At 35.4% G+C, this 21,012-nt stretch overlaps 2 protein-coding genes across 8 annotated transcripts; one reads left to right on the top strand and one right to left on the bottom strand.

Annotated features, from left to right (window-relative positions):
• The first annotated feature begins 5,636 nt into the window (after positions 1-5,636).
• On the top strand, positions 5,637-15,136 carry LOC107037245 (microprocessor complex subunit DGCR8). 6 transcript variants are annotated; one of them, XM_015255701.2, is made up of 6 exons: positions 5,637-5,719; positions 6,853-7,347; positions 8,290-8,373; positions 9,687-10,349; positions 11,632-12,065; positions 13,891-15,136. In XM_015255701.2, exons 2-6 carry the CDS (start codon positions 6,870-6,872, stop codon positions 14,221-14,223), a joined length of 1,992 nt encoding a protein of 663 aa, XP_015111187.1. In that variant the 5' UTR covers positions 5,637-5,719; positions 6,853-6,869; the 3' UTR covers positions 14,224-15,136. The 6 variants fall into 6 exon arrangements, with proteins under 6 accessions (XP_015111187.1, XP_015111182.1, XP_015111184.1 ...); XM_015255696.2 differs by lacking the exon at positions 5,637-5,719 and adding an exon at positions 5,971-6,148; XM_015255698.2 differs by lacking the exon at positions 5,637-5,719 and adding an exon at positions 5,971-6,215.
• LOC107037246 (RILP-like protein homolog) lies at positions 14,685-20,792 on the bottom strand. 2 transcript variants are annotated; one of them, XM_015255704.1, is made up of 7 exons: positions 20,594-20,792; positions 19,951-20,352; positions 19,066-19,207; positions 18,833-18,960; positions 18,163-18,536; positions 16,368-16,460; positions 14,685-16,294 (listed from the first exon to the last, which is right to left on the bottom strand). In XM_015255704.1, the coding sequence occupies exons 2-7, from the start codon at positions 20,263-20,265 to the stop codon at positions 16,171-16,173; spliced, it is 1,176 nt and encodes a 391-aa protein (XP_015111190.1). In that variant the 5' UTR covers positions 20,266-20,352; positions 20,594-20,792; the 3' UTR covers positions 14,685-16,170. The 2 variants fall into 2 exon arrangements, with proteins under 2 accessions (XP_015111190.1, XP_028981880.1); XM_029126047.1 differs by having other exon boundaries at positions 19,075-19,207.
• Positions 20,793-21,012: the final 220 nt, after the last annotated feature.

The following is a 21,012-nucleotide window of genomic DNA, read 5'->3' as shown; positions in this document are numbered from 1 at the left end:
AGACACTGAAAAATTGAAAATTCTGTTTTCGTGTTGATCTCGTTTCTCTTGCACTTTTCACTTTCTTCCACCAGAATTAGATAATAGAAAGAAAATACATTGGTTTTTCGTCATTATAAAATATAAAATAAAATAACATAGTATAAATTAATCTAGCGAGGGGCACGAAGCGCCCGTTCGCTAATAATAATAGTAATAATAATAATAATAACTTTCTAGTATTTGTAGTACTTATTGTTTTATTAGCATCGAGTATTGTGATGAACAGTCTTGTTGCAATATTAATGAGTATTTACTGTAAGCTTACTTTTGGCAATAAAAACCCGCATGGCCTTATTACGATAAATGAAAATACACGGAATAAACAGGTAGTACTGGGCGATTGGTGTTTGTTCACCGAAAATGGACTATGGAATCTTCTGGCGGAGGAAAGTAAAATATACTTGTCGTATTACATAAAAGACATGGTAAATTCCAGCGCATATTTCCAGAAATAATAGATTGCATTTTTATTAATGGCATAACATCTTATTCAGGGAGATCCATGTAAATTATTTATAAATGGAAATCATTAGAATGGGAAGGTTTAAATCGAATTCTAAATTTTAACGATGAAGAATGAAAAATGAACAATGAAGCATGAAAATTTATGTGTTATTGAATAAGAAACGTGGATAGCTAGATAAAAGAGTATCTAAAATATATCAAAGCATTTTGGAATGCACCTCAGAATAATTCTTACGCCTACGGCACTCCTGTGTATATGCTAGAGTCCGCGTGACAACTTGATTGCATTTTATGATTTTGGGGTCGCTGATTCCGAATTTCTTAGTTACCAGTTCGAAAAATTATCGCTTCAATTGTTATGAATAATTTTAATTGTTTAAAATGCTGTATCTCTTAAACTATTGTAGATACGCGAAAAATTCCAAATTCTAACATGTTTCTACAATTGTTTAGAATAACTGTTATCTTTTACAAAATGTTGATGAATCAATTAATTAAGGAGATACACGCAATGGAAAGTTGCGCGGCCAAATGCGTGCGCGATAAAGTCGCCGACGACTGGACTGCCCATGCGGTACCTATAGAGGTGACTTTACTCGCTTGTTTGAAATCTCTCTCTGTACTGTAGTTTACTCTCAATTTTCTTGTCAGTCTCAATTTTTTCGTATATTTTTTTTGTGAGATTTTGAGTATGTGTCATTGCAGGAACATGTAAGAATGCTTTAAATAAACTAAATTGAGTTCTAAAAATTCGATTTTTCTGTTGGGGATTTGGATTATCTGAAGATTATATTCCCAGTAAACTTTTAAAAACAACAAACTTTCCAGGAAGGAGTGGCGGACATTCATTTGGTATTGTATAGCACCTCTAACGTGGAATATTCTCACCACCAGGACCGCGCAACGATCCCATCGCATATATCCCGCCAACTTTTCGATTTATCGAAATTTTATAAACGACAAAAGTTATGCTAAACAATTCAGTAGCGAAGTGGTAAAAGGGTTTCAGTCGACTTATCTCGCAGTTGAGTTTTTGAGGAATATTTCCGAATCTAACGAAGATAGCAAAATTTTCATAATTACATTCGTTGTAGCACTCAATCGGCTCAACAAAAAAGGTTATAACAGAAATTTTGCTATCTCCCTTAGATTCCGAAATATTGATTGAAAACTGGTCAATAGTCAAAATTCACTGATACCGTTTTACACTTCGCTACTGAATTGTAGAAGTATTTTAGAATTTGTAAATTTTCGCGTATCTACAATAGTTGAAGACTTACAGCCTTCTAAGTAATTAAAATGGTTAATAACAATTGAAGCGACACTTTTTCGAACTGGTAACCAAGGAATTCAGAATCAGCGACCCCAAAAAACATGAAATTCAATCAAGGCGTCACGTGTAGAAATGGGAAGGCGTCATGTGACCGTCATTGACGGTCACATGACGAGGCCCCAATGACCGCCGGTCCAGTCACAAAAAATTTTTCCATGGCGGTCACAATTGGCCAAAAAACTATGACGGTCATTTTGCATCTATATAGATGAAACACTTCTTTGTTCATCTATTTTTTTTTTTCTAATTAACTAGAACTCTTGACTTTGTTTACTTACTTTAGTATCTAGAACTCTTGGCTTCGTTTATGTTGTTCCAAAGATGAAAAGTGTGATCATTCTCTCATGAGTATGCAAAAATATATGTAAGCACATGTTTCATAATTTCATAATTAAAAAAAACTGTTGTACAGTTGTACACATACATTTCGAATCTTCCATAAAAACCTTATAATAAACAATAATTGATAATCAATAATAAATTGAACGAATGAACGATGCCAATTATGTAGAAATTATATGACCGTCACAAAAAGCAATATATTTATGACGGTCATTTTGCACCTATATAGATGGTTTGGTAACGGAAATTACTATTTTACTCTTTTGACGGTCAAAAATTCTTTGTGACGGTCACAAAAATTAGTGACCGTCATTTGCAATTAGAAAGTTCGGGACGTCACATGACCGTCATTTTTTGGTCATATGACACAATCACAAAATGACGGTCATTTCGCATCTCTAGTCACGTGGACCCTTTCATGTACACAGGAGTACCGTAGGTGTAAGGACTAGAAGACGAGGGTCTAATAAGCAATGCGTCATTTTTCGTCTCATGCACTTTATTTGCATTTATTTATGGTCTTGATCCGGCTTTGATGTTGAATCGTTGATAATCATTCCACCCTGATCTACGGAGGATTGTAGAAATAACGCATCGGTGGCGTTAACCAGGCAGCGTTGGTGGTACCACAAGTGGTCGCGTTGCCTTGGAAACAAAGCTTGCCATTAGGCAACTTGGTGGACTAGGAAAGCATGTAACCCGGCGCAAAAGCCCTTTGCGCCTACATATGAGTAAGAGCGTGTGATAGCAATACACATTTGAATGAGGGCGACTCGTTTCTTGGAGTACAACCCTCAAGGGTCTCCAACGAAAGTGAAATTTTCTTTGACCGTAGGCAGGGTTGAGCTGAATGGCCCGTGGGCTACTTTTTCTAAACACTTTTGATGTCTGACCTCACGACTCCCTCTACATATGCTACGGCACGGGTATCAGGCGAACAGAGAGACGCAGTAGAAAACTGCAAATGAGGGAGAGAGGGAAAGGGCGAAAAGGGTGGAAATGGGGTGGAAATCCACACGTTATGTCCTCATATGGCAGAACTAGGAACAACGCACTCGCTGAGTTTTCCCCAGTTCTCGTCACGTAAAAGAGACATTGTATTCCTTGATTACCATTTTTCTTCTCGCAAATGTCAGGAGAACTAAACTATAAAGATCATTAAATATGTTTGCATAATTTCAAAAAACAAGTTAATATGTTGTACAACGGAAACGTGCATCAATTTCATTTCCGATGGATTTTTTTCGCGTGCAAGAATTACTGCTTTCAGTTCAACGTTGAAATGGGAAAAGCCGAATCAAGTGTATATGTACCTTTTTCGTTGAAACTCGTCGCTAAAACCCATGCCTTCAATTTACCCTCGGAGATTTCATTTAGCACCAAATGTATGGGATTGGACTTCTTGTCGCAGGTCTATATTTGATATCACAATATATATTCATTATATCAAGCATTTGTATTAGGAGAGACTGGGGCAAAAAGAGACTCCGGGGCAAAATGGTCAGCGGAGCAAAATGAGACCCATGTAAAATTTGAGATTTTACACAAATGATTGATTGCTCTACAGTTACTGATGGAATACCCCATTGTTAGTAGAATTAAAGTAGTATGAATATAACTCAGGTGTCAAAAATTACAATCAGAAAAAATTCTAAACGGAAATTAATAAGAATAGAAGCATTTTGCACGGAGAGAAATATTCAATAAAAATTACGTATCTTTTCCGTAACAGTAATTCCGGAGTGGAATGTGGTTGTAAGAAATTTTACGGAACTGTCATGGAATTTTTCCAGAGCGTTCCGTAATTTTTATCTGAATCTCCTGTGAAAAATTACGATACCGTCACTTAAATTTTCTGAGTCGATTCCGTAATCAGTGAGCGAATTGTCAGTTCCGTAATTTTTACTGAATATTTCTCTCCGTGTGGTTAAGTTAACGCTCAATTCTTAGTCTAGTATTATCGGTAATAATGAATTAGAAACGGCAAAAATAACAGTCTTACTAGAAAATCAGCTATTCAAATTCAGAAAAAGATTAAAATCTAAAAAAAACTTAAAAAATTAGAAATAATAGTATATTTCGTTACGAGTGCAGGCTGCAATCATATGAGTTAGAAAAGTTTTTTTTGGGCCGTATGACGAACAGTATTTTTTGTCATGACGGCCGTAGGCAGAGATTCGCGGACGCAGAACGGAGCGTCCGTGAAGCGCTGCTTCACGGCTGGAATGACAAAAGAACACTTTTCCCACGAGTATCAAACGATATTTTTCATCACAATGTGTGGAAAAGGGACGTTTTCGGCACGCGAAGCGTGCCTAAAATAGTATATTTCGTAACGAGCTAAAAAACATTTTTTCACGAGTTACGAACAATATTTTTCATCACAATGTGGCGGAAATTGGACTTTTAGGCACGCGGAGCGTGCCGAAAAGTTCACTTTTCGTCACAGCCTGATGAAAAAAGTATTTTCTGACGAATGTGATTATAGGCCTACAAAGCCACATTCGTCACAAAATACTTTGTGGACCTTGTGATGAAAATAACTATTTCAACTTATGTGATCTGTTAAACGACGTTGCATTGAAAAAAAAACACTGGACTCATTTGTCTCATTGAAAAACAAAAAAAACAGGGGGTCTCATTTTGCCCCGGTCTCCCCTATATTAAGGACAGAGGGTTGCGTAAAGGAAACAAAATGATACGTGAGTGAAAAAGGAAAAACAGAATCGAATAAAAATGATGATGAGTTTGGATGATACAGGTTGAATCTTTTGCGTCAGAAAACAAAACAACAGAACATTGAAATTCACGGTAAGAATTGAAAAAAAAAATCGAAACCTGAAAATATGATTACATCTTTTATTTCACATTTTTTTCCTCTTGATAATAGCGTGTGATTTTGGAATTTTTACTAGAAAAATAAGATTCTGAGAATAAAAATTCAAATGTATCGACGGATTTTTCCATGCCATTCTTTATTTGTATTTTTACTTCCATAATTTTTTTTCTTCCATTATTGTCCCCTCCTTTCATATCTTTTCATTTTCAAGTCATTTCCATTAATTACATGACAAATAAATTGGAGAACAAGAACTTTTCCGGAAAAATTTTGGGAAAAAACTAAAACAAAATTGCTTATGACCTATTAGGTTCGTCCGGGTGTTTCGATTGACTGGGAACATGGGCTGTGGTCTGTTTCAAGCTTTTTGTTCGACGCTACAAATAATTTAGTGACCACTGATCAGATGACGACTTCGATCGTTTGTGTACACGTGACTCTGTGGGAACAGCGTTCTCGACGCTCATCGGTGATTACAATAGCCGGATATCCAGGTCATGTACACACATTGACCCTCAACTTTTCTGCTTGTTGACTACGGCTCGGTGAAAATCATCGCTGTCCAAAGTTTCAAGTCAACAAATTGAATCTTGAAAATTTCCAGGAATATTTTATCGTCTTTTGACTGTCAAAAATGGCTCAGTTACTTCACTAAATTCTTCAATAATTATTATTACCCGTCATCTTCAATAATCGAGGTAAGTCACAGAGACCGATCCCCTGAGCGAACAATAAACTATTGATTAATAAATATGATCAAGTTGAGAATTAAATTACTGATAGAAAAAATGGGATTTTCAATGTTTTTTGAAAACTTGTTGTGTCCCATGTTGTCGCCGCATTCAAAAGAACCCGGTGTTATTTTTTATCGACCGAGTATACATTAGTTCCCATCCCCGCCACTGGAAAAAAAATCGTTACCTACCGTACGCAGAACATCAATCCTCAATGGACACCGAAACGACGAGATGCAAGAGCATTGAATTTCACAGTCTTCACTCTGGCACAAAGAACAGAAATGTCTGTTCTCCCTCGTTATTTCTATTACACAGTGCAAGTGTCGTCATTCTTTCGGAGTACAAACTCTCCAGCAATTAGTATTAAACGTGCATAGTAGAGAACCCAAGGTATTTTTAACACTTCCCTAAAAATAATCGACCGACAATAAAAGCCATAAACATCTTGAGTGCGGTGGTTAAGTAAATACGTAAATACTATAGAATTAAGATTACACCTAATCAAGGCATCAAGACCATTTACCTTCATCCGAAGATGACGTAAACTAACACAATAAGTGAAATGGAATGACGAAACCAGGCAATACAAAATGACAAAAACAATCGAAAACAGTAGGGAGTTACGATGATAAAATACTTGAGAATTTTTGGCAAAGTTGACAATGAAAAGAATAACAGTTGATGAGAAACTTCGTACAGCTCCAGCCAGCAACAGGAATGATCTTTCAATGTCACTTCTGTCTGGCACCTGGAGCTACGTTGTTTATTGCACCAATGGATAATGTCTAACAAAAAGAACTGATGAAATTTGATAAACGCTATTTATGAGAGAAATAATGGAACAGGCCTCGTACTGCTAACATCAATGCAAATGTCCAATTTTCGTTGCCATTCTTTTGAAAGCAATGGTTTCAAATCGATTGGACTTTGGGCTCATTGGTGAAAGTGGCGTGGCCATGCGACACGCTTTTTCATTTTTCACATAGAAAATATATTCTTGGTTACAATTACAATACATAAAGATACCTAACGTATTAATTTGTGTATTCGTTACATCTGTTTGAGCAGAAAATTTGATAAGAATAGTCTTTTAGGGGAGTGAGAAAGAAACATGGCTGGAGAGGAGGAGAATAATGTCCTGATGGAGCAGAAAAGTCTGGAAAGTGAGGCAGGATCGGAGGAGCCACCTCCCAAGAGGCTCAAGACATCTCAATGTCCCTTTCAGCGCTCCAAAGTTGAGCATAATTCAGTCCATGCAGCGAGTGCTGGTGATGGTGTACCTGATTATGACAATTCTGACGAAGAGGGGGGTGACGGGGTGAAAGAGGGGATGGAGCAAGATAATAATCATAGGGTAAATGATCAGAACGAGAGGGATGGGGAGAGCGAAAAGAATATGTCTGATATTGCGAATGGATACAATCAAAGTTACCAATCTGACGCTGATGAAGACGACTTGAGGCAGTTTGATGTTCTTGATGATCTTGGGAGAAATTCAGATCAAGAAGGGTCCGATTATGACACTGATACCAATGAGAGCATGGATTCTGATGTACCTGATGAGGAAATTGAAGCTATGCTGGAGGAAGGTAATGAAATAACTTCTCTGCAATCGCATGATATTCTTCATTTTTTTTCCGAGGTTTTTATTCAATAACAATCAATATTTACACATTCACATATCTTAAAAACTAGGATAGAAAAACTTTTATGCTAAATAAGTGTTCCTTTTGTTGAAACCTATGGTCCTCATGTGACTCTCAAGTTCAGATAATATTTTTACATTTAATTTCGGAATAACAGAATTTAGTTACAGAACAAATAATTAGTTAATTGTGAAATTGTTCCATTGCAATAATTATTTAGAAGTTTGCGATCTTTTTGCGTGCTTAAAAAAGATAAGATTTTTGCTATTTGTAAAAAAAAGGACATAAGTGTATTCGCAAGATGATATTCTTAATCGTATTTAAGGCTCGGGAGGATTATCTTTCGAACGTTATCTCGATTGTTTTTCCGTCTTCATAATGTAAAATATCCGATAATCCATTTCCGTTGGATTTTACATCTCGCAGGAGTCCCTAATAATTATGATTGTACAATAAAAAAAGGAAAAAAAAACAACATTTTCAAAGAGGGTTTTTAATAAAGATTAAGAAATAAGTCCGATAGAGAGGAAATAGAAAATGGATAATCATGGTAATTAAGGATCTGACAGTCATTGACTACTGTGACAAATAACGACCTAACAGCTATTACATACATCAAATTATTAATTTGCAATTTCCTTCCTATTGGGTTTATTTCCCAATATTATTCAAAAACGCTCTTTGAAAATGTTCAGATTTTTTTCAACGTTTTTTTTTATTGTACAATCATAATTTTTAGAGACTCCAGGGCTATGTAAAACTAAATAGCAATTGGAGATCATTTTAGATTATCCAAATAAAAAAACAACTGAGATCACGTTCGAAAGATAATCCACCCGGGCCTTGAAATACTCAGTTTATATTTTGGGAATAAAAAAATTTCAGGTCTTCCTGAGGAATTCAAAGGGAAGAAGAAGAGAAAAAATGATTGCAGGCCTTATGAAGAAAAAGAAAAACTGGTTCTGGATGGTATGTTGTTATTTAATTGTCAAATTGACGGGTTTCTTGGAATGAAACTGGTAATGAACAACGAAAAATTGCGTCCCATTGAGAATAACAAAACTCATTTATGCTGTAAGCATGAACGTTTCAGTGAGACAAATTCCTGAAATTCTTGTCTTGTTCGTACCATACTAAAATTTGAAAGTCGTCGGTTGATGAAAATAGTTATCGAGCGACTCTTGATGTATCACGGTGTATTCGAAAAAGTGAGAAAAATTTAGGACTCAATCCATTGTACCCCGTACGTCAAGCGAAAACATCGTTTTTCGTGTTCTTGGCTTTAACATGCTCCTCCTGGTTAATTTTTGCTTCCGCATGGAAGTATGGTAATCGTTCAAATTTAAATTTTGGATTTTTTTCGTTATATCGACTCATTATGATCCAAAGTCCAAAAATGCAATTTTCGACCATGTCTATACGCATGTGTGTATGTACTTATGTTTGATTATTATATATGATATATAATTGATTAAAATTTAATTCATCGATTAGTTTTTTTAATTCTTGAATTTGTTCGAAAATCGGTTGTCCCACGCCAACGAAAAAGAAAATGTTCTGAATTGATTGAATGATGGCTAAAAAAATTTGTTTGGTGTCCCTTCTCATCGTTAGTTTGATTTATTCGAAAATTTTCAAAAAATTTTTTTTTCAAAATCAGAATTGTGGGGATATCTTTAAATATCCTGCTTCAGTGCATGCAGTCATAGCTTAAAATGTTTGTATTACTGCCTTTAAGTCGAAGTTAAAAGATGATTGCGATAGCTGTATTGGTTAATTTGATTTTTATGATGAATGTTGAAAATTTGGAATTTTTCATGAAGTTCCCTGAAAGTGAGCTTTCTGTTGATTTCTTCAAATGTGATGTTTCAAATTCATTCAAGCATGTGAAAATGAAATTTCTCTATCAACATTTTATCGAAGGGCTGAGGTGTAGAGGTAATAGTGTAGAAAAGACAGTTGGTTGTATAGAAGAAAAGGGATAATAAGAATAATGATGCTGATAACATTGAACTAAGGTGAAAATCTGACAAAATTCGCTACAAGGAAATCTTATTTAATTTTATAAAATGAAACAAACAATGAATTATTCATGATAGAAAGTAATGATGTGCAAAATAACCATTCGGAAGCATATTGCTAAATTATTAGCAAAGATAACTATACTATATACAATAGCAATTTCCATAATTTAAAATTTTCAACGCAAAATAATTAGATTCATCTTTTTTAGGATAATGTATAGAGTAGAAAACCATTCGGCTAATTATTTCTATTTCCAGAGATTGGACACAACCATTTCGACGTCTTACCTGAGGGTTGGGTCCAAGTAACTCATAACAGTGGAATGCCATTATATCTCCACAAACAGAGTCGCGTTTGCACACTCGCAAAGCCTTATTTCCTGGGTCCAGGAAGTGTACGAAAACATGAAGTACCTGTTAGTGCAGTGCCATGTCTTCAATACAAACGTGCCCTACAAGAAGAAGAGGAGGAACGCCGAAAGGAGAAAGAACGAGAGCCAACAGCTGAAGCTTGCACACTGCCAAGTGCTAAGATTGAAACAATCCAGGAGAACTTAGCAGCACACTCACTAGACAGCGAACAACTGCGGAATTATTGTCAGAGTATCTTTAGGTTCAAAGCCATTAAAGTCATGAGATTTCAGTCATGGTCAGCTAGGAGAAAATTTACAAAGAATAAGAAGCATAGGAAACAATTGGAAAGACCAACACTGCCAGACGGTACCAAACTTATAACATTTCCGATTGGAAGTGCCACTTCTACTAGAAATGGCAGTCCTGGGGCTGGGGATGATGCTGGGGGACAACGACCTGCTAAACACTGGATTATGAATCCTTCGGGGAAAAGTTCTGTCTGTATTTTGCATGAGTATGTTCAACATGCTTTAAAAAAACAGCCCACGTACAAATTCAAAGAATTAGGTATGTTTTTTCTGTTGAATTTTGCTTTGTTGGAAAATTTAGTTGACTCGAATGAAAAATCTAGAGGAAAATTAGCTACATCTGTCTATATTACAAAAATCTGAATCGACTTTTGGTGATAAAAATTTGGTACTCGAAATTGAAACTCCAAAAGGGTTAAAATAAGGGTCACGGGGGTTAAAATAATGGTCATGAGTGTCAGATTAAGGGTCATGAGGGTCAAAATAATGGTCATGAGGGGCAGACTAAGAGTCACGAGGGTTAAAAAAGGGTTATGGGGGACAGAATAAGGGTCACGAGATTCGGCTTAAGGGTCATGAGGGTCACAATAAGTGTTACGAGGATCAGAATAAAGGTGCAAATAAGGTTTACAAAGGTAAAAGTGGGTTAAATAAGGTTCGCGAGGATCAGATTAAGGGTCACAAAAGTCTGATTAAGTCTCACAAAGGTCAGAGGATCATATGTGGGTCACATAGGGGTTGGCGAGGGGGAGCGAACAGGGGGCGCAGCCCCCTACTTTTTGATAAATTTGGTAACAATTCATCATTTATAACTTTTAAAAGAAAATCATAGTTAGAGTTCTTGTGTTCTCCGAAGAAGAAACCCCTATAGAAATTTTTCGGTATCTCTTGAATTTCGATATATTTCTTTAAAATGGTTTATTAAGGATATTCAAGCACTTTAGCTCTTTTTCTCCAGTGCAATGCTTTTCTATCGAACATCGAACATCAGAGCTTTCATTTGAGTCCCATTTGGCCCTAAGCTTCCAGACATTTTCCAAAGATTTTGTTATTTAAACATTGCAGGTCTGAATTTGAATCTCGGTATTGAACCGTTAGAAAACATTTTAAAAATTTGAAAAAAATTGAAAAGTTTTGTTTTAGGAGGAAAATTGATGAAATAATTTAAAAATTGCAATTTTTGAAAATTACGAGCAATTTTCCACCATAAAAATAATTTATTCAGGATTGTAACAAATTTATTCATATTCAGAATTTTATCAGAAATCGATTTCATGTCTAAAAATTATTCATTTAGAAACAACGAATGTTTGGAAAAATAATAATTCTGTGCAAAATGTAATTTAAATGACGCTGAATATTTATGATTTTTAACAAATTCTCCTCACGCAATTTAATTGACACAAATTTGATGACTGAAAATGGTTGAATTTATAGTGTGGTCTGTACCAAACTGTAAAAGATACTTGGATATCCTTAAGTTGACTTATCTCATTTCAGTTGATTATTTTCACTTGTTTACTATTTTTCTGTTTCTCCAGAAAATGCTGCAACACCCTATTCTGCAGTAGTTTGCATCAATGACATGGAATATGGGAGTGGTTTTGGCAGCAGTAAAAAACAGGCGAAAACTGATGCCGCGCGGAAAACTCTGGAAATTCTCATTCCCCAGATGAGAGATAAAATATCGGGCGAAGCAACCAGTGATAGTACCACAAATTCTGCACGAACAACGAAAGCCTCCAGAGGCAATTCAGATGCTGATCTATCGTTTTTCGATGAAATTTCCATTACCGATCCCAGAGTTGCTGAATTCTGCGCTAAAACAACTGAACCATCGCCGCATGCCATTTTAATTACTTGTTTGCAAAGGAATTTTGGCCTTGGCGACATGCATATTAATTACTCGGTTAATACACTTAAACATCAGAGGAACGAATTCACGATGAAAGTGGGGAAACACGAGGCTACTGTGGTTAGTGATATTTTATAGCTTCCTATAACGGAATATGATTTTCATTGAACGATAATATTATTTTCTGCACAATTCCTTCTATCATTGACTGAATTCAAGATAGACCTACCGAGAACCGTTTGATAGATAAAGCAAGTACGACAAAATTCAATCCGCAGTGAAGTAACAAAATATAAGATGCCAATTTATCTCATTTCGTTGAATACTACATAAGTGTTTTCAGGGAAAATATCGTTTTTCTTTAGCTTCTCGACACGAAAGTTATTGTAATCAGGGTTGGGCCCGTAAATTGCGTTAGTAAATTACACAGTTTTTTACCGACGTAATTTACGTAAATTAGCTCGAGAATTTTTTTGTATTGGATACATAAATATCGTAAAAAATAGTATATTATGTCTCGAGGGCAGATAAACTGCAAATTTTAACTTCACTTTCTTCGGTTAGAACGCGGTTCTCTGTATTTGGGGCATAAAATATTATTTTACATTCTCCACTCTTTTATTTGGAGCCCCGGAAAAGCCCAGTTGGATCTAAAAAGAATCATTTTGTTTTGAAGAGTTCAAAAAGCTACCAAAGACAATTGAATTAGTTGTCATTTAAGAATGCTGAATGAAACAAGTTAATGTTAAGACAAAAGATAATGACGCGCCGCATTCAATAGAGATCAATGAATAATGAGATTGACCCTTGTAAAAATCATCCCTTACGAGGTGTGACATCATATTTATTACGTAAATTACAAGTTTTTTACAATGTCATGTAAAAAACTGCGGTTATCGATGGATTTCCAACCCTGATTGCAATCATCCCGAAAATCGATTTTCAATTTTACACCAAATGTTCAAGCCATTTTCAATATGATGTCTGTGTGTTTGTGTGCGTATGTGTGTACTGGTGTATGTCCTCAAATAATGCCTGCAAAAAGAATCTTTCATGTTTTGTCACCATAGAACTAAAGAGGCATAAGAGGCATAAGACAATGACATGCCAATTTTAAATTCTGTGACTTGAAATGGGATTTAAGATCAAATTATCCATCAATTTCTGATTTATTCTCAAAATTAAAGAATTTTAGTTTTTTTGTATTCAACAAATGTTGCAATATTAACATAAACTGCAGAATATATTGGAAATATTGAAAATCGCATTGTATGGGATTCCAAATAATATTCCAATTTCGGCTGAAGTTTCATGAAATTGATTGACTGTTCATTTGAAGAAGAAAATATGATATTGAAATTTAAGATGAAATTTATTATCAGCATTGAATTATTTATATTCGAGACAAATGGAAAATTCACAACAAAGTAGGAATCGACTCATGTCTCGCCCTCACTTCTCTCCAGGAACAGCCATATTCATAAATGATAATTACCGTTACATTTTGAAGCCGTGATTTAGTTAACATCACTCTTAAACTCTTAATTATTGAAGTAATCATCTATTTAAATATTCAAATATTGCCGATTATTTGGTTAGTCGATATTCCCTTTTAAAAAATTAGAAATATTCACTCAATGGAAAATTTACAGTTCTGTATTATCAAATATTTAATTCACCATCAATCGGAAATCTAAACTATTAATATTATCATATTTAAAAATTTTGATGAGTAAATTTAAACATTTATCAATGTAAGTCGCGAATCCTTTTAATATTGAAGAAATATAATATTGATGGCCATCCCTGCTTCTCTCTACAGTAATGTAACCGAAATGGCAATTTCTCACTCCAAATTTCATTAGTCAACATTTATTGATTATTGACCCATTCAAAATGATTCTAGAATAATGCGGCCAATTAACGAGTCATTTTGATTCAACAGATATGTAGAAATAAAAAAGATGGAAAGCAAAGAGCAGCCCAAGAGATCCTCCAGCGTCTCCACCCCCACATAACATCCTGGGGCTCCCTTCTCCGTCTCTACGGCTCCCGCAGTGTAAAGTCATTCAAAGAGAAAAAACAACTGGAGCAGGAAATAACACTACTCCAGGGTAAAGCTGCAGTCAATCAACCAAATCATGCAATTCTTGGGAAATTGCGACAGGAGATGAAGAAACTGTCGGAACAGCATCAGGCCATACAACCCATTGGTAAATTCGTACCACCAGACCTGCCAACTGGATCAGCTGCCAATCTCAACAATGTTGATCTGTAGATGATGGTTGATCCATTAGATTTTTTGGGGCATTAGCCGGTATCACCGTAAAGGATGTGGTAGTGGTGATGAAAGAAGTCAACATTTTAAATAAATCATGCAATAAAAAGTATTCGAAAGGCTATAAGCGAGAAATATTGATAGATCGCCAAGAAAATATCTATGAATTTGATTTAACCAAAACAAAATGGCATCCAAAACCTTGATATCACTTGGCAAATGGCATAAATCGCTGGTTATGAATATACCAAAGGATTTTATTCCTACTTGAAGATTATATTTCTGTATTTCAAATTTATGTTAACAAAGATACTACCATATCCTTGATGCACTTACAACCAAGATTCATGTCTTGTATAGCTGCCAATACTAGAATTCTTATCAAGACTGTATTAATTAGGTTTTATTTATTGTTCTTGGCAACAAATTTTGTTAGAATTCTTGAAATCAGATCATTGTGATAGCTTATAGACAATTTTATATAATAGCAATTCAGTACAACTGAAGGAATTGTAAATACTGCCTTATTTTCACTCTTTTGTTGTTGTAATGATTTTTTTTCCCCAAGAATTTTCATCGGATACTTTATTTCTGTAACTTTTTTTTTTCATTACAATATTTTCAAATTCGTAAGTATATAATATTGCATTAGTATTTAATATTATATACAGTTAAAAACTATATTTTCAGTGACTCCTCTTCTGTTTTGTTTGACATGTTCTCTGGAATCTACAGACATTGTAACAAGTATTAAAACACCTCCAAAGAAAACATTTGGGTTTTACAAAAAAGTACGCCCATGTGTTTTGCGCATTACATTGACACAGATATGCATTTGTTTTGTCTCAGGCGAATGGATTGGTTCACATATTGGGTTGATATAAAATAAACGTGTCAATATTTCTAGAGATAATTACTATGGGCCCGATGTTAGATATATTGTGTATTTTCCTGGTCAATTTTTAGTTGAAACGATCATTTCTGTTTTTTGCTAATTCATTAATTCTTTGGAATGTCAACTAAGAAATGCTTTTTAATTAAAAAAAAATGCTAAATATTAGCATTTCAGGGTCCTCAATAGATAAAAAAGACTAATTCCAAATGATAATTCACGGTCCTTTTTTGTTCTAGTCTTCTCATGCTATAGAACCGCCTATTTGGAATCTCGTAACAATGTCTACGGTATTTTCTTTCAATGTTCTCCCTCTCTCCCTTTGATTGGCTAAATCTACGTTAATATGACAACTCTTTGATAAAAAGTCTTTGCATTTGAATCTCTCAAAAACTCGAAAAAACTTGGATTCTTCCATATGAAGTTCTTAAATATGCAGGGTTAAAATGTGTGAAAATTCATCACTATTAGGCTTCAAAACTTATGACAGGTCTAAATTGGCGCTAACAAAATTATAACAACCGAAGGGATGAAAACAACAATGGAATGGATGAAGCGTTAAATATGACACAAGAAAAACGTATCTAAAAACCAAAAGATTAAATGGAATTTAGATGACAAATGCTTCCAATGAAAAACTAAAAAAAAGGGAATGGATCATAAAATTTTTCCTCATCCACATAACTTTGTTAATTCATAAGGAAAATAACAACGGAAGATAAAATACTATCTCCTGACCTAATATAATTTCGGTAATATTAGAACGTACGAACCAAAACGAAAGATAAAAATCAAGTTGTGAGATAAATAAAAAATGAAACAATGATGATTTTTTCCTAGTTGAGTGGCGAATTCGAAACGTTGAGTCCATAACATCGATATACTATCATACTCGCTGATTTTTGGCAACAGATTACATTAATAGCGTTAATTATCAAGTTAGAATTGGGAATACCTATGCCACTTCTAAATTGATCAAAAATGATAAATTGTTGAACCGAAAATTGATGTCATCTTGCTTGTTTTTTTCTCTGTTCAAGAGATAATAATTTGGTTTAGATCGATGTATCAGTAGCACCATTCCCCGAGAGGGCCATCTTGGAAAGACTAGAGAGACTTCTTCTTGGACTGCTACCGCCTAACAAACTTCCACTTGTCTCGGAGAATATTTTCCGGAAGCTAGAATTAAAGAGCGTTATAAAATTTCACCTGCAAGTGAGAATTTATGAAATAGAGCAAATCAAATCATTACAATTTCCGAATGCCAGACTCTGATGATTTTTTCCAGGGAGCATCATCTGGTTCGTAAGGCAGAGGCCCCTGAACAGGCGCGTCCTCTTCGGGTCTATGGAAAGATATGAGAAACAATCAAATGAATGTATTTTTTGTAATGTAAAATTAGCAAATACTGCCAGACTATGAAATGTCTGTACATTGACAAAAGCAAATGGAATACTTGAGAAGAAAAATATCTGTGATTAAACAATAGATAATTATTTCGTTGTTTGAAAATATTAATCTGCGTTCAATGATTCGGAATACGACTAGAATACGGAGTCCTTATGGGACGGATTCTTCCTCGATCCAGCCACCTATTTTATTCAAGGTCTCCAAAAAATCTGGAAAAAATCAATGGTTTAATACTTATCAAAAGTACTCTCTGTGAATTTTTTCAGATTTTTTTAGGCGTCCGTGATCAAGATAATTGGATCTGAAGGAATTTCGAACAAAAATAGATATCAGGAGAAGTTGACCTCAGAAAAAAAAAAGTTTGGAACAAAAAATATAGGTTTTTACCTGAATTTTTCAAATAATTATTTTATTATAGGAAAAAAAAGGGTGTGGAGAGTTTAAACTCCAGAAATAGCTTAAAAACTCCATTTTTACGCATTTCGACGTTTTTGTTTTGCTTAAAAAAATTGTGGTAATATGTCGATTGAAATTGAGCATTTATCAATGAAATTGGAAATGGGATGGACGTAAGCTTCGGAGAAAAAAATCATCTTGAGTAATTTTTTACTTTGTCATCGATACTAACATTTTGGCTCAGTCTTTGATGTTACCCAAAGTCATAAAAACAAAATTCAAATTCTTCCCGCAAACCGGTCTGTATGAGAGTTAGAAACTTTTAAATTGAAGTGTGATTCTTTTCCTCGAGGACAATTAGACAAAAAAAATTTTTTTTATGCCTCAACAATTTAACCAAGATGTGAGTATTTATCACGAATTCAAAAGTTACCAATGATTATTTTTCTTCTCCGAAGCTTACCCTGTCCCATTTCCACATTCATTAATAAACATTGAATTGGAATCATCATATTACCCAAATTTTTTGAAAGAAAAACAATGTCGAAATGCCTAAAAATTGAATTTTTAAGCTGATTCCAGAGTTTACACTCGCTATACCCCTTTCTTCCTATAATAAAAGAATTATTTGAAAAATTCAGATAAAACATATTTTTTGTTCCAAACTTTCTTTTTGTCGGAGGTCAACTTCTCCCACTTCTCTCACTTATGTCCATCACGGATGCTTAAAAAAATCTGAAAAAAATCACAGAGAGTACTTTTGATGACCGTTAAACCACTGAATTTTTTCAGATTTTTTGGAGACCTTGAAAAAAATAGGTGGCTTGGTTAAGGAAGAATCCATCATGTGTTTATGACACAATGTGGTTTCGGAATAATAAAAATGAATGGAAATTTTAAATGTAAGGATAAATGTAACACAATATCCTTTCATTGGATTTAATCACAGATATGCTCTGAGAATCTAACCATAATTCTCTTACGTATAACTGTTAGTCTCAGGTATGCTAGTCAATGCCGGTTGCCCGCTGTCTGATTTCAAAGCACGTTGACGGACGTGACGCAACCAAACCGCGGACATGCGATAATAAAGCGTGCAAAATCAAGTTAGAAAAAAAAATGAATAACTGAACTTCAATTCTAATGATATGAAAATTACAAACTTAAACTCTCAAATAACAGATAATTAACAAGCTTCAAATTCTACAGGAATTGTTGAAAAAAATATAATATTGACTGACGTTTCGGGTTTCGGTCTGTAAAGTTCCAATTCATCCTCAAGATCAGAAACACGAGCTTTCAATTCATTTCTTTCGTGCAGAATTTCTTTGAGCTCAGCGGTTGTGAATCTAGGCCTGTCTGGATCATCCAAATCATAGACAACCTTGTTCGTCAGATCGGGACATCCCTGATTGGACTTTGTCAAGTCTTCGTTCTCCTTCCGCGCCAATCCGAGTCGTGCGCGTAAATTAATCAGCTCACGATTCTGGTCTTGGAGCTGTGCCAGGAAGTCAGCACGCTCCTCAACTAGTCCGCGTGCTTGCATTTGTGCCTGGCGCTGTTTGCGTTTCAATTCACGACCGACTGAGGTCAGTTTTTCCACTTGGATGGTCAACTGAAAATTATGCCATTAATTGTGGTAACTGTAGGAAATAATCCATTTTCACACAAATGAAGTGAATGTATGCAGACGTTCAGAATAATCGTGAAATCAAGAGAGAATAATACACTCTCCATGGTTTCCTGAGTAAACTAAAAGTTTTCACAATTCAAATTAAAAATCCAAATCTTCAAGGTCAACTCGAACAAATACAATGACTAACAAAAATATTTAAAATTTCCCTTTTTTTCATGAATAATTCAAGACTTCTGAATTGTATGTTGTGATAATAGCGATTGTCATATCCTTACATTCTCAATCTCTAAATTTTTCTGCGACATTTCTCGATCCCTGGCACGGATTTGATCTCGTTGTTTATCAATCATACTCCTTAAACGTTGTAAAACCTGAATATCAACCTCTTGACTGGCTGTAAAAGCTGAAAATAATTTGTTGAAACATTCAATAATGATTTAACGCTGAACTGTAGGAATTTCATCTAATGGTGCAGGTGCAAATTAGTTAGGGGATTTACGGTTAGTACTTTGTTTACCGCTGTCCTGACTGTCGCTCCGAGATTCTTGTAATGCCTCGGAGAGTCTGCGATTTTCCTCCTGCAATCTTGTCACCATGCCGACTAGATCTCTGGACTCTTGCCTCCAGTGCTCTTCCGTCTGCTCCACTTCCTGTAATAAAAAATAAGAGGCATCAATGAAAGACCTCACGCTATTTCGAATTGGTTACTCCACTCGTCAACCCCCATATGACCCCTATGATACTTATTCTGACTCTTGTGACCCTTATTTAAACGTTTGTTAGCCGTATTTGGATCCTTAATCTGACCATTGTGACCCTGAATTAGATCTTTATTCTGATCCTTGTGGCCCTTAATCTGCCCCTCTTAAACCTTATTCTGACCCTTAATCTGACTCTTGTGACCCTTAATCTAACCCTCGTAACACTTATTCTGACCCTCATGATTCTTAATCCGACTCTCGTGACCCTCATTCTGCTCCTCATGGCCCTTTTTTGACCCTCGTGACCCTTATTCTGAACGTTATGAGCCTTACTCTGACTCAGGTGACCCTTAATTTGACTTTTGTGACACATATTCTGACCTTCATGACCCTTAATCCGACTCTCGTGACACTCATTCTGACCCTCCTGAATCTTAATCCGACTCTCGTGACCCTTATTTCAACCTTCATGACCTTTATTCTGACCTTCATGACCCTTATTTTGACCCTTGTGACCCTTAATTTTGGAGTCTTAATTTCGAGTGCCAAATTTTCATCACCAGAAGTCGATTTGAATTTTTATAATACAGAAAGATATTTTCAAATAAAAGAATGTAGTTAATTAATCATCCACCTAACTATTCCTTAATAAATTAATATATTTCTCCCCTGTTGGGATTTCCGGATTGTACCTTTTCAAATCTTTGTCTATCCTCAGCTTTGCCAATCTTATCATTTTCCAGCTGCGAAATTTTCGTTGTTAATTCCTGCACAGTAGTAATCTCCCGCTCATTCTTCGTCGCCAAGTTCTCCAATAGTTCAAGTGCATTGATAACTTTAGGCATGAGGCCGGTAACAGCCTCCGTACCAAATATATCAATAAGTTTTTCGCACTCTTTCCCAATCTCCGAGGCAATGTCGTAAACATCGACAACGGAGACATCGGATGCTCCAGAGTACTCCTCCATGTCGATTGTGGAGTGATTCATTCGTAGATGAAAAGGCATTTAATCAACTTTGTTACTACTCGACACCAGGAAGGTGTCCCTGAAGCTCTCAATCTCCTTCCTTTTAGGCTTTCAGTATTCAACGATCTGGAAAAGACAATCTCCTTAACACATCAACGTTTTTGTCCACTTAAATCACTCTAGTGACTCATGCTAGGGAGAATGTGACCAGCATAACGGGTTGTAACTCCATGCATAAAAAACGATGCAAAAATTTTAAATGATCGTTGAGTAATTGACGGTAATTGTGGAATGGTTCAAGATCAGATGATTCGGCTAATTAATTGATTGCTTGTGGAAGTTTTTTTATTTTGTCAATGCTATTTACCTGGCTCAATTTAGCTGATTTCTGAATCTTTGGAGTGACCAATGCAGGACGTATTTTTTGGAAGGTAACAATAACAGCGGCTTATAGACTCCCTTCGTCACCCGCCCATCACAGTGGAGCTTTATGCACAGCTGCAGGCTCTTATTAATCCCACTATCATGAGCACTGGAATTTTTTATCCGACTGACAGATGGGAATGGGAGTGAAGTGGAAAAAGGAATGAATGGTGGGGGGAAAGGAAGCAAGCTAATGGAGGAGAGCAGTATGTTGCTGCGCAAACGGTTTATGGTTTGCTCTTTTTCGGATATTGTTTGATGGAATTATTGAATGCATTTCTCGATGACTGAATTGTAGCTGAAGATTTGGTGCCCCATTGTGCTTCTGTGTGATTAGAAGGGACAATGTGGAATCGTTCTTGG

This window comes from Diachasma alloeum, unplaced genomic scaffold, assembly GCF_001412515.2.
Source record: "Diachasma alloeum isolate Michigan unplaced genomic scaffold, Dall2.0 Dall_scaffold_00214, whole genome shotgun sequence".
NCBI classification, from domain to species: domain Eukaryota; kingdom Metazoa; phylum Arthropoda; class Insecta; order Hymenoptera; family Braconidae; genus Diachasma; species Diachasma alloeum.
Note: the sequence above shows the minus strand (reverse complement) of the source record. Positions and strands in the feature narration are given on the sequence as shown.